The 14,054-nt window shown below is 38.9% G+C and overlaps 1 protein-coding gene across 1 annotated transcript in view; it reads right to left on the bottom strand.

The window, feature by feature from the left end:
• Positions 1 to 14,054, bottom strand: part of LRP1B (LDL receptor related protein 1B) — a 755,078-nt gene that overhangs the window by 196,825 nt on the left and 544,199 nt on the right. The window contains exons 12-14 of the mRNA XM_083702321.1: positions 13,406 to 13,586; positions 7,503 to 7,722; positions 5,517 to 5,706 (exon numbers count right to left, since the gene is read on the bottom strand). Of these exons, the coding sequence (XP_083558447.1) occupies positions 5,517 to 5,706; positions 7,503 to 7,722; positions 13,406 to 13,586 (591 nt within the window). The remainder of the gene's footprint in view (positions 1 to 5,516; positions 5,707 to 7,502; positions 7,723 to 13,405; positions 13,587 to 14,054) is intronic.

Below are 14,054 nucleotides of genomic sequence, written 5' to 3' on the forward strand. Positions count from 1 at the left end.
TTTTCAAGCCACCCTTCCAGCTTTATCGTAACTGAGGTAACATATGTGACGCAGTGCTGGTGGTGTGCATTTAAGTTTACTGGGGAATTTACAAACTGGCAAAATGCTGGTGCTTGAGAAGATTGGCATGCCAAGGGAGGGAGGGGTTGATATATTGAAAATATTCTGGTAGTATCCTGTGTCAGTGATGGTCAGGCAGGGGTATCAGAGTAGCTTTCCCTCTCATACACCCAATTCATTTGCACCAAGAGGAATTCCTTACAACCATCCATTCCATATAGGACAAGCATTCTGGGTTCAGTTTCCCCCTTACAGCAGAGTGACAGAATATTGAAAAAGTGGGTCAGAAAGACTGGAACTGGCTTTTTGATCGTTTTAAAATGCATAGTGCAGCTTAAGGTTACAATCCTATAGCACTTACCTGGGAGTAAGCCCCATCAAACACAATGTGGCTTATATCTGAGTAGACAGATATATAGGGTTGTACTGAAAGGTTGAAAGTTGTAAAATAAAAAATGCATGTCAAGCTACAGAACAATAATATAAGACAAGGGCACTGATTATTATTGACTAGTGTTACTGCTGAATTTTGCCTGAAGCTAAGTGGATGTTAAGGTTTCAGCTCTTGCAAAACATCTGAAAAAGAAAGAACTGCAGTTGGTTTTGCCACAACTAGAAAAATTCCTTAGACATTTACACAAACTTAGGTCATCTCCAATTCCACATAAAACAAAATTTAGAGCAAATTGGAGAGTCTTTTTGAGGCAAACAATTTCAGGCTTTTCAAGGGACTTTCAATAAGCCTAACATGACATCTCAGAGGATTTTGAAAATCTTCATCACCTACTTAACCAGATAGTGGATGTGACCGAAATACCATTTCATCATTTTGAAACTTAAAATCTTTTCCGATTAATACCACAGACCACACAACCAGAGAGGCCTCAGGTGTTTATAAGCTCTGTAATACCATTCAGCTTTTAAGCTGTGTGTCAATAAGGCCTGGCTTAGATTGTTCCATGCATCACAGACTACCACTGTTGAAATACAGGCTCCATATAGCATTAAACTTTATTGCATGGCCTTAGAATCATAAAGAATATCAGTAACTAGATAATAGTTCTTAGGCAAACAGCATAGATGTTGTCCTATATTTAGTTAAGACAACATATTTTATATGTGTGTTTATGTGTGTGTCTGGGATCCTGAAAGTGATTCATTGCGTGTCGAGGTCCCCAGGTCCACCCCAATAACTCACACATCACACAGAATTTTTGTTTAAGGTTTTTGGCATAATTTTGGCCACAACTTTATTAAAATACAAATTTGTGAGTGGTTGCTTAGGCATTGGTTGCGACTATCTGCCCCCACCATGGGGGACAGACTGACATTCCGCACAATGCGAAAGTCAGAATGGGGGAATACACTTGGGGGTTACGCGGAGCAGGGAACCTGCCCTCATCCCAAATACAACCAGGAGCTCATTGCTATGGCCCGAGTCCCCTTGACAGAGTGGACAAGCAATAGTTAGCCCCCAATTCCTTTAACGGAATCCCTTGCAGCAGCAGCATTAGAGGGGCAGGCACAGCCAATCCATGCCCCTCAACCAACCAAACCATAAACCAATGCCTAACCGCAACCTTACAAGTTGTGACGATTTGCTACGCAGTAGGCAAAAACCAAATGGTCCCAGCCAATCAGCCAGATGGACAAAATTCCTACCAGGCCCCCGCTCCAAAGCAGACGACCCCATGACAGGCATAGCAAGGTCAAAGCGAACAACCCTATTCTAGGGAGGGAGGGATGGGCAATCCGCTGCACAGGCGAAAAGAGGAAGCCCTAGCCTCGTGCAAGGAGTATTAGCATTTCTGGCTGTCAATCAATAAATGGCAACATTAATTTCTTCCCAACAACAAGGGAAGCCCCAATCGCATCAGTGGCCAACGATCAGTTAGCCCGCCCCCAACTTTGGAGTGTCCTGGTGGCCCCCACCGCAACATGTGCTCTCCATGAAGGAGAACACGCTTTCAACAATACTAACAAGGAAAAGTATTTCACAACTGCATTTTAGTTAACAAGAAAACCCATTAAAGTAAAATAAAACTTGGATGGTTACACAAATAACTCATATGTGACACATCCTTCAAGTTATCCTCAGTACAGCCTTAAAAAGCTGTTAACTGGTTTGTAAATGTAAGCTGACAAGAGGTATGTAGGGTCCATTTTTCAAGACTGTTCATAGGTGGCATCAAATTTATGTGTGTTTGTGTTGTGATTGTTTAGAACCTGAAATGTTGGATACATACATTTTAAATCCAAATCAACACTCAGTTTATTGAGCCATGTAACTACTACTACAAGTCTTGGAGGAGATATAAAAATGGGGATTATTGATTAGTCCGTAGATGGATTTTTAACAAGCAGTTTATATAAGCTTAACTAGCGACATAGGCTTATATCCTACTTCCATTAAAGTAAATGGAAAGAATCAATTTGGATTCTGTGGAAACCAGACTGAATGTGCATGAAGACTTTATTATTCTTCATCAAAACAGATCCCTATACCATTACCAAATAGCAAATCAATTACCATGTGATGCTTCTCTGTGTCTTTGAGACCAGCTAGAATTGTACATCACAATTGTACATTACAATTTTAGCTAGTGGCACAGCTAAAAGAGAGCCTGAGGTGAAATCTCTCTTGAAAGGTGAGAAATCTCCCCCGCCACACACATTCTAGGTAGTATAAAGGAACACAAGCTACCAATATTGAAGCAGCTGGTTATTTTCCATACCCAGGGCCTTTCCAGGACTGCTACAATGTCTTATTTTTGGATGTATGTATTTTGTGGATTTCTGAACAAATGTTCTCTGTGTTAAAAAATAAAAATAACACACACACAATGAAATCCAGAAAGATGAAGCCCAAATAAAATAAATTAAACTATAAAACCTAATAAATTATGATTATTTTATTATACTGATTATTATTATGCTTTTTATTATTGTGCTCCATTAAATGTGTTCTCAATGTTGTACACTCCCCTGGGATCTTTTGCTACAGAACGGTATATGAATTGATAACTAACTAACTAACAGCAACTTCACGAAGCTGAAAGACTAACCAGCACAGAGTTATAATGAGTCCAGCAACTAAAAACTTTTTCAGATTCATAAAACTATTCCAAAACATCCTTTGTTCCCTTAATGGCCCATTACTTATATTTTAACACTTGCTGGATCCAGGCATTAGCAGGGTCTTGGTATATACAGCCTACCCTGCCCGCAACTAATAACAATATTTTGCAAGAGAGAGAGAAAGAGAATGTTTTAAACAGATGTTGGCCTTCCCAGTAAGCCAGTGTGACAGGAGGTCAGCTAAGTGATGCTGCTGCATCAACTGCTTCAGATATATGCTGTTTGCACTCACATCTTGCATGCATACTAATAATATAATATAATATAATATAATATAATATAATATAATATAATCTCAGTACTTCCAATTTCATAGGCATTTAATGACCAGGGCAATGACTTTGGGACCTTTCATCCTGGGGAGGGCTTTGGCTAGGGTACCCACTCCAGTCTCCCAGGTGGCAGAGAGATGTGAACTTCCCAGACAAGGCCAACACTCTTAGCATTGGTGGGCTGCAATGGAAGCAAAAGTCACTCCCCAAACGCAGCAGAGCACCTTTTACTGCCATGGACAAGGCAGGAAAGGTCTCAGAAGCCATGACCACGGCTGAAATGATGTGTGCTGCCAGGGATTCTAGACATGGTAGTCCACTAGCAGGAAAACACACACTGCCAGGATCTGGGTTCGTGGTGTTCCCTGAAAGCAATTCATTATGTTGACTATTTCTTGTTTATGGACTTATACATACATTATATACTGATGTTTATGATTTGTAAATTTTGGATTATAACTACTATTAATAATACATTTACCATACTTATTAGCCATGTGTTATGGCTGTATTTGAGCAGGATCTGGGGAAGACCTGCTGTCTCTTCCCTCACCTTCCCATGCCCAATCCTAAATTAAGCATCTGGACCTTGGGGTACTGAAGGGAAAGGAGGAAGAGATGGCATGAGGATAACCTGCTCAATCTCCAGGTGATCAGATGTACCATTCCTAATATCCATGCTTGAATTTTGTGAGCTTAATCTGGGCAGATAGCACAGTCTACCTTCTGTTCCTGAGTTCCATTTTTTTCTCTCTCTGACTTTCACTATATCTCTCTTCTCTGTGATGTTTGTTTATTTTGACAAACTCACAGTTGCAGAATCCATGCAGAGTCTACCTCCTCAAAATAAGGAAATCATCTCTGGATTGAGAGAAAGACCCGCTCATCTATTGTTTATCGTTTTCAGTCTGCCTACCTAACTGGGGGGTTAGACTTAATCCAAACACTAGTTGCCCTCCTCCCACCAAGGGGGGAGATTAAAAATAATTTTATGGAGGTCCCTGTGAATTTCTAAGGTTCTCTCTTTCAAAGCAAATTGATCATATTCAAATTTAACCTTGAACTTTTTGCTACACAGGAAAAGAACTGGAAGAGTTATCGGTCATCAGACTTAAAATCACATAGAAGAATGGCTAGATCTTACATCTTCAAAGCCATGAAAAGGTTATCAAAGCACAATGAACATAACTTCAGATCTTGTAACTAAATATTTGCAGACCTTAAAAACTTCGCAGAAAGATATTTAGATCAAAACCACAATAAGATTTGTTCAACATCCAATAATATTTTTGAGAAGGTCAGAGCAAAAACCTAACAAATCTCAGTATCTATAATTAATGGAGTATCTCCTCCAGTTAATAATAGCTCTGATGTTTGATGTATGATATTTGTTGATGTGAGTGGTGCTGTGGGTTAAACCACAGAGCCTAGGGCTTGCCGATCAGAAGGTCAGCGGTTCGAATCCCTGCAACAGGGTGAGCTCCTGTTGTTCGGTCCCTGCTCCTGCCAACCTAGCAGTTCAAAAGCACATCAAAGTGCAAGTAGATAAATAGGTACCGCTCCAAGGGGAAGGCAAACGGCGTTTCCATGTGCTGCTCTGGTTCGCCAGAAGTGGCTTAGTCATGCTGGCCACATGACCTGGAAGCTGTACGCCGGCTCCCTCGGCCAGTAAAGCGAGATGAGCGCCGCAACCCCAGAGTCGTCCGTGACTAGACCTAACGGTCAGGGGTTCCTTTACCCTTACCTTTACTAAGTTGACTGGATCAATGAATTGTTGGATTAATAATAGAAGAAATAGTTAATAGTAACAACTACATAATCCACAGACATAATCCAGCAAATCATTTGCAATTTATTTCAATGCATCATATTTATGACTAACTTAAGTCATATTTATTTTAATGGCAGTTAGTTGTAGCTAATGTTTGCTGGAATGTTTCACAAATTAATGACAAAGATTGAGGCAATGTGGTAAAAGGGTAGCCTTTCTGTAATTAATGGTAAAGCACTGCTCAGTGTAAATACAGAAAATATTGTTCTCAGTACCTTGCTGCTTCTGGGGATCATAAATCTGAAGCCCAAACAGAGGTGATCTCTCACTTCTTAGAAGTGTCACGTTTCTAGTCATCAAATCCAGTTGGAAAATAGAGCCATTCATATAATCTGTCCAGAAAATATAATTCCTATGGTGTGACAGTCCAAATGGATGGTTTAATTCTTTTCCACTGTAGACCACCTACAATTAATCAACGTTAGTTAAAGAGATGTTAAAAATCACTGCACCAGTAAAAAGCTTTACAATTCCACCTTAAAACAGACAAGGGGAGGGGGGAAGACAGAGACAGAATTTGAACAATTTTGTCCAAGCATAGAGAAGCTGGTCAGAAACAGGCCATGTTCAAGGTCTTGTTGTTAGCACACAAATCCCCTGAACAACCCAGGGCCATGTTACTTGAAATACCAGCTGCCTCACACGGACCTGAAAGATGCCTTAGACTATCTCGGGAAATTCTCATTGTGGTACTGTGTCTTACACAATGTCACAGGGTATTGATGAAAAGGGCGTTTCCAGGTATTGACCCCATACTTTGGAATGCCATTCCTTCTACTATATGTGAAGTGGCAACCATCAGTTTCTTCAGATGTCTTATAAATTCCCTGATATTCTGTTCCTGTTTTAATGTGTTTTTAATGCAGTTTTATACTACTGTTTTACTGGTTTTATGTTGCACCTTTGTTTTAATGTTATCGTTTAAGGTTTTTAATGTTTTGAACCACTTAGGGATTTAAAAAAAATATATTAAGCAGTTTATATGTGCTTTAAATAAATAACATAACCATATAGTCATAAGCACAAGGATTGATGTGGGTAATATTAACTAGCTTTGAATGTGTATTGGAGGAATTGTTCCTTTGTGCTGCATTAACCATTTGTGTGAAGATTCCCCATAAAAATTAAAACAATCTTAAGAACATTCTTAGCTAGGGAATAGCCCCAAAGAGCTATTTAGCTGTCTTAAGATTGTTATTGGTGTACTGACTTCTCTGTTTATTCTCAGTTTCACCTGAGGGTGCAATCAGGATAGAAATTGTGCTCATTGATCAACTGGAAACACTTTTTTTGCACTGGTGATGGAACAGACTGAAAGCTGCAGAAATCTTTAGCAAAAGACAATTTAGGTTTTTCCCCCCTTTTGCAGAAAGTCCTCTAGAATGTCTGTGTAATTAACTGGAATCTTCATCCTACCCACAGAACTGGGAATAAATTAAATGCAAGGAGCCAAGCACTGACAGGATTGTTCACACTTCACATTAAAAATGTTAGGATACCGGAGCAGTTTTGTCTGACTGTTGATGGTTCTGTGATTCTGCCTAATGCACAAACATTGGTGAATAATCACTACATTAACCCTATGTGTACAGCTCGCTGGTTTAGGCGTACTTTTAGAATGTTATGCATTTATTTTTACATATCCTACTTTGCCTTCAATGAGATCAAGGTGGCAAACATGGTTCTCTGGTTCTAGGAGAGGCAGACACAACCACACTATCTTCTAGGTTCAAAACACTGTTTTGAATGGACTCTACTATATAAGCTACAATGGAAGTGTGAACTCTACTAGGTCAATGTCAGAGAAGCAACATGTGCTACAAAAAGTATTTATGTAGTTGGCTGTGCCAACCAATTAAGATGGTCAGAGAAAGCACTTCCATTAGCTTTAATGTGGACCTTTGTACTGCATCACCATGTACAGAAAACAACTCTACATTAACACAGGATTATTAGATAACAAAGTCTCTTTGTGTTCTGCTTCTTCTAAAGAAAATAAATAACATATGGGCTGCACCCTGCAGCAGGATGCCAGCTAAACTACCTCAGACATCCTTATGCTGGAAACGCCCCCCACCCCGAACATAGATCAGCCTTAGAAGGAAAGTAATTAAAAAAATAAATAAACCCAAAATTTAAAGTTGCAATATAATTCAGTGAAATGAAAGCTTGGGGGCAACACAGCATCATATTTCTTTCACCTTTCTGTCAGTTCCATTCAAAAATATTCTTTCAATGTGATCATAATAGGCATCACACCAGTACAATATGTTGTTTTGATAGTCCAGAGTTAATCCATTTGGCCACAACATCCTTGATGTAACAAAAATCTGTCGGTGGTAGCCATCCATCCATGCCTTCTCAATTCGTCCCACGCTATCGTCTATTTCATCTTCTTCCCAGTCTGTCCAATACATCCAGCTATGAAATGATAAATAAGCATCCATTTATTATTTGAACCAAATTGCAGAATGCCTTCCACAGAGATGCAGTAGCTCCGCTGGGTTTCTACTTTAAGCCTTCTTAATGCTTTCTTTCTTCCTGTCAAGAGCAATAAATGAGTAACAGAGGTAATCCACCAAGGGGGGGGGGGGGGGAGAAAAGCTACTCCTATGTGACCTGAGAGAATATAATCAATTATATGATTACAAAACTGAATTGATTGACATGGAAAGTTGATGCTGTGCTAATGAGCTGCTTCAAACTTTACATAATCACACTAGGCTTAGGAAATCTCTTTCTCTTAACTGGCAAACTGACTTTATCATAAAGGAAAGAATTATGTGATGATTGGAGAATATGTATTTCTAATGCAAACTAATTTAACCATTTTCCCAGTTTGTGGAAATTTAATGACTAGGTATAAAGTAGTTCTGCAACCGGGAATACTCCTCAGCACTCCCATTAAAATTGTTTGTTTCCATAAAAGATTATGAATCATCTCCCTTTTTATTATACAAAAATTACTATGTTATAATCAGAAGTAAACACTCTACACAATGGGTGATATGCAATTAAGATACAGTAGACCCACTGAAATACATTGACTTAAGTCCAGTTTCAATGTATTGAATACGACTTACAGGGCTGTATTTTGAAATAAAATGTTTAGGATACCCTATACCCTGTAAGTCGTTCTCTAAGTAAATCCACTGAAAAGAGGGGTTGAATTAGCACAAAATATTAAAAACATATAGGGATGTATTTTGTAATTATATCCAACTAAGTTTAATATTTTGGCCAAATTAAGCCTCAAAACATAGAAAGGAGGGAGGGGTGCCATGGAAACTGAAGCAACTGTCTAAAGTTCAGGTCCCACAAAGGCTCAATAACTTTAAAGCTGTTTGGAAGGATAGGACCCACAACATGATATTTTGGAGGAAGACTCTTGAAGGTTTGGTTTGTAAAAAAAGAAAAAGACAAAGTTATATCTTAAGAAAGACACACATGGAAAGCAACAGGTTTTTAACTATTTATAGCCAGGGAAAATATCAGTGGCTACAGAATTCTAAGACAAATTCATCAAGGAATAAGTTGTCGCTGGTATACAGCATGATGACAGTACAGATAAAAGCAAAGTTTAGCAGTCTAGATTTCTGAATTCTATTACAAATTGGCACCAGATATTATTTGGTCTTATTGCAGAATTGAGGCAGTGTCCAACATGCATGTTTCATAAATTCTGATGCAGCTGTGTGTCTGTGTGTAAGTTTGATGCCAAACATGTTGAAAGACAGCTTATGTGATTGATGGTCAGACTATCTGATTTGTTTATGGGTCAGTTGTATTACAATGATGATTCATCCTGATTTGCTTGTGGGGTGTTTACGTGTTTCTCCATTTAATCATTCATTCCACACTCTTTCCCCCATTACTTTCCTAACAGCAACAAATCTTATTTTTTTTAAAAAGAGAGAATTTGTTCTGCACTGATAATGTAACACTTCCATCCCCTTTAATTGCACAAACTTGAATTCCTGGTATGCTCTTGAATCCCCCCCCCCCCCCAACAGTGACAGTCTGGAGGCACTCATCTACTTGTGCTCATCTGAAGGCACCTTTAGTAAAATCTTTATGTCAGCTATCTTGAATTGAAGTAAATAACCAGATCAATATACTCTTTGCTCTTCTCAACACTACAATGAATCAATAGCACTTGCAAACATTTATTTGACTTGTTAAAAGGCCATTGCTTAAAAATAGTCCTCTTTGTTTTACAGTTACCACCAGTCACGTCCCAAGCCAGGCTCAACCAAAGTGGCATTAATGCTCACATCTGGAATTAATTAAAATACAGGCATAGCTTCAACAATATTTATCTGAAGCACAAAGAGAATTATAATGCAGTAACTAATATTCCTTTCTATAAAAAAGCAAAACACCACATGTTATTTTTAAAAATACAAATGGGGGAACTGGCTGCTGTCAGACATAGGATGCTCAAATACATAGATCAGAACTCTGCTTAACTAAAATAGTTTAGTAAATGTGTGTCACAACACCCTTTTTTCCAAACATTCCCTTTCTGAACTATATAAGCTTAGTATTATGCTACAAATCTAGAAGACTGCAACCCATGAACTGGAACATTTCATAAACACAATTGCCAGTGTCAATTTGATACAGGTTCAGCTCACATTTCTTCTATGTAGTTTAAGTCAATATAAGCTTCTTGAGGAATAGCTTGTGTTCAATCAAGTACTATGTAAAGGTGCAAACCCTGGAAAAATGGGAATTAGCCTTACCATGAATTTCTGTTTAATGATCTGGATGAAAGGCATTCCTCCTATGGGGAGGCAGAGTCCTCTCAAGGCTTTTGCCTCCTCTCCAGGCAGAGGAATCATCCCCACTGAGTATGGACCACTGGTTCCTGAAGGAGAAGATCCTCCTGAACATCAAACCTCCAGGGAGCCTGCACCATCAAACTGACTAGATTTGGGAACCAAGCCCCCCAGGCCACCAGATTCACCTCTTTTTGGACTTGATGGACTTTCTGCACAGTTCTCTGAATCAAACTGAAGCCAGAAATGCATAAAGTGATCCCAGATGCCACTCTGTTTCCAGTGCATCCAGAGACAAAAAGTGTGAATTGAAGGTGCTTAGCTGAACATTTTCTACTGAAGCAAACAGGGCTGTCACTGGTCGACCCAGCTAGCGCATCAAAAAGTAGAACACCATAGGGTTCAGCTGCCACTATGCCTCTTTCACTGTTTTTTGGCTCAACAAGTCCACTCTTTCAGATGTTCTGTCTTCAGGCTGAGTAGATGACACTGAAAGGTTTGCCGAACTCAGAAGTTTAGATACATCTGACATCAACATGTAATATCACGAACCTCCCTGTCTACTGACATAAGATTTGGCCAAATTGTTGTCAATCCAGATCAAACCAGAATGAACATGGCATCCCTGGTCCTCCAGAGTCAGGATCCTGCTCAAGGTAAACCATTTTCAATTTCAGACCATTGAGGCCCATCTTGACATCTTTGCCCTGGATAAAGGTACTCTCCCCCCCCCCCCCCGCAGCCAAAGAGGTTTGAACAGGTGTCCTGGTTTTTACCTTTTGAAATATGGCAACTCTACCCTGGGAAGACCTGCTTGAAGCCTCCAATAGGAAGCATCATCTCATAGGAGGAATGTCTTCCATCTCTATAGACTAGTTGGTATATAGTTCTTTATTCGGTCATATTCTGGTTCACTTTGGTTCTAGAATATCATGAAGGTTCATTTGCTCTACACTATCTAACTCACCCACTATCTTAAAAAATCTGGTGAACTTGAATAATGAATAGTATAGAAAGTAACTTGCTGTCCTGCAACATTATTTTGTAAGGTTTTTAAAATGCATATTGCAGCTTATAATATACTAGTTTCTGATCTTTTTAAAAATTTGCTTAATAAGAATATTACTATAACTATCTTGAAACTAGTGGAAGCAGCAAGGAAGGCTGTTTTATAAAGTACATTCACTTGAGACCATGATCCATTAATTTTGAAATGAACTGTTCTTTGAGTACATGTTCACTACTGACTGCTGTCTCCTGTGCCCCAAGCTGACAAAGCAGAGCAAAGAGCATTCTGATTAACATGAAACTCATAACTTCTTAACGTATCTATCATTTCTCGGTTCTCTAAATTACTATCACACCACTTTGTGTAGGGGTGGGGTGGGGATCAGTTATTTGCACACTGTCAGATGAATGCTCTGGCCTGATTTCCCCTGGGCAAATTTGTCTGCTGTAGACTTGCACCGAGAAAACTTGCTGCAGCCAAATGCTGTGTTTCTCTGCTCCCAAGGCTTTTCTACAGCTGCAGAAGAGATGGGCAGAAAACTCAGCACAATTTCAGCTGTATATCTCTGCACCTTCAGCCTTCTGTAGCATGGCAGACCTAAACCTAAATACTGACTCTTCATAGGGTGGTTCATACATTCAGAGGGTGATATTAGATTTCTTTGCTACCAGTCTCCCATGTTAGGTTTTTCCAAAACTATTCAGTCCAAACATATAGTGATCAAATCTCTCAGTGTATGTCAGCCCCTATTAAAAGCTTCACTCCACCTGGTCTTTGACAACTGACATCCTCTTTTAAATTGCATAAAAATTGAGTTGAAACTAGATGCTGGCAAAGTCACCTTGTAGTGGGGCAAAAGGTGCTGTGATTCCATTGGTAGTTCAACTCAATATTTATGCAATTTAAAAAGACGATGTCAGTTGTCAAGAGTTAGCTATCTTGCTGACAGAGTTCAATGAACACTATTGCATACTAGGAAGGCTAATACTAAACTTGTGTCTTTAAGTAGATGGAAGCATGGTGTTTGTGGACCAGTTTAAGATTATAAAATCACTATTTAAATTCAAATTCTTAGAGGGACTATTGAAAAAACAGGGTATTATAACATATGAACATATAAAGCAGCCTTATATTGAATGTGACCATTAATCTACCTAACTCAGTATTGTCTAGATGGAGTGGAAGAGGCTGTCCAGGAAGTACTGAGTTTTGTGTTTGAGATGAAGTCTTCAATGTGAGTAAATAGCTACTAGGCAATCTTCTATTATTGTAACAATCTAAAAGGTTTCAGTAATTGACTGTTTTTGAATCCACCTGTGAACTTTGCCAAATTGGCTCTTAAACTGTATTTGAGACAAAATAATATAAACAATTAAATAGTAATGTAGAATTGTTCTTCACCAATTTGGTCTTACTTTTCAAAAGGGATTTTTAATGTTACCATATTGCTCAATCTCCCTGTTGGTAGGGTTGGAATATTTTCAAAATCACAATATTGGATGAATCCACATAGCTGCTGTTTTTCCTCTAATCCCTATTGTGCTCCTTGATATCAATTTGACTCTTTTCTTTCCCTTCTGTTAAAATAGCCCAATTTTTGCAAACAGTTACCATTTCACACTCACAAATTATATACATACAATGCATGCATAGTGCAAGGTACACATTCTGGCATTTGCTTTCCCGGACGCAAGAACAATTCAACTCACTCTCCTGCTCCTTTCTGCTCTAGAAGCTGATGTCTACTCCAGTTTTGCTCCATTTCCTGCCAGTTCCATTCTAGGCAGTGATTTTTATTCCAGTTCCATTCTATTCCCTCCCAGTCCATTCCCACTCACAGCATTTAGGATGCTAAGTCAGATCTTCAGTGAAAGAGCACAGCTAGCCGCTGAGTTTTAATCCAAAACTATATATTAATCGAGTGAGTGAATGAGAGTGTGTTTGTATGTGTGTGCGTGTATGTTTAACAATGTTTTGAGCTTGGAGCGAAGAAAACTAACCTAGCAGCAAACTGCATTTCCCCACACTCTTGGTGATTGTGCATATTTTATGTACAGTTACTAGTAGATAATGCTGCCTGGATACAAACAAGGTGAGTAATGGTGGGTGAATCACAGTGGAGAACCCAACTTTGGTCGTCACAAAAACAGCAAACTCCCAAGCATTATCCCCATGGACATTTAGGCATACAATTCACTTACATCCACTGAAATATCTAGTTTAACAGTGCGGGAGAATATTATTGGGGGGAGAGAGGTTAATGGTGAAAAGGGGCTAAATTTTATTTAAAATTATTTTTTAAAAGCTTTCATACCCATTGACAGGATCCACAACAATTCCTCTTGGGTGTGACATGTCTCCTTCCAACAGAATCTTCCGACTTTGAGAGGCTTTCTCTAATCTGGCAACATTAATTGTTTTCCTGTAGCCATCATTTGTCCAAAACAGATTATTTCCAAGCCAGTCTACTGCAATGCCTTCCACATTATCGAGATCTGTTTAAAGAAGCATCAGATATATTACACATGATATATTGCTAATGTTGTTATGTATTTGTCATGCTTTAAACTAGTTCACTTTATCTTAAGTCATCCAAATGCAATTAAGAAGTTAAGAGTGCATACTATGAAGGAAGGAAAACAAATTGATCCACTGTAAAAAGTCCTAAATGTGTTATAACATCCATAGGCGAAATATGCAAAAAACCAGTGTGGTACAGTGTCTAGAGCGCTGGCTTGCTGGCTTCTTATTCAGTAACAGAAGCTACTACCTGGGTTGTGAGGCTAAACTGCCATGCAGAGCTCCTTCAAAAAAGAGAAATAAATATTTGATCAAAAACAAGAATATAATCACTTCTACATAAAGTCAAAGGAAGAAAGCAGAATCAGACTGCAATTCTAGACACACTTACCTAGGATTATGTTCTATAGGACTTACGGAAACTTATGAGCACACACGCAAAG

The sequence above is a fragment of the Podarcis gaigeae genome (genome assembly GCF_964106915.1).
Source record: "Podarcis gaigeae genome assembly, chromosome: 1".
Taxonomy (NCBI): domain Eukaryota; kingdom Metazoa; phylum Chordata; class Lepidosauria; order Squamata; family Lacertidae; genus Podarcis; species Podarcis gaigeae.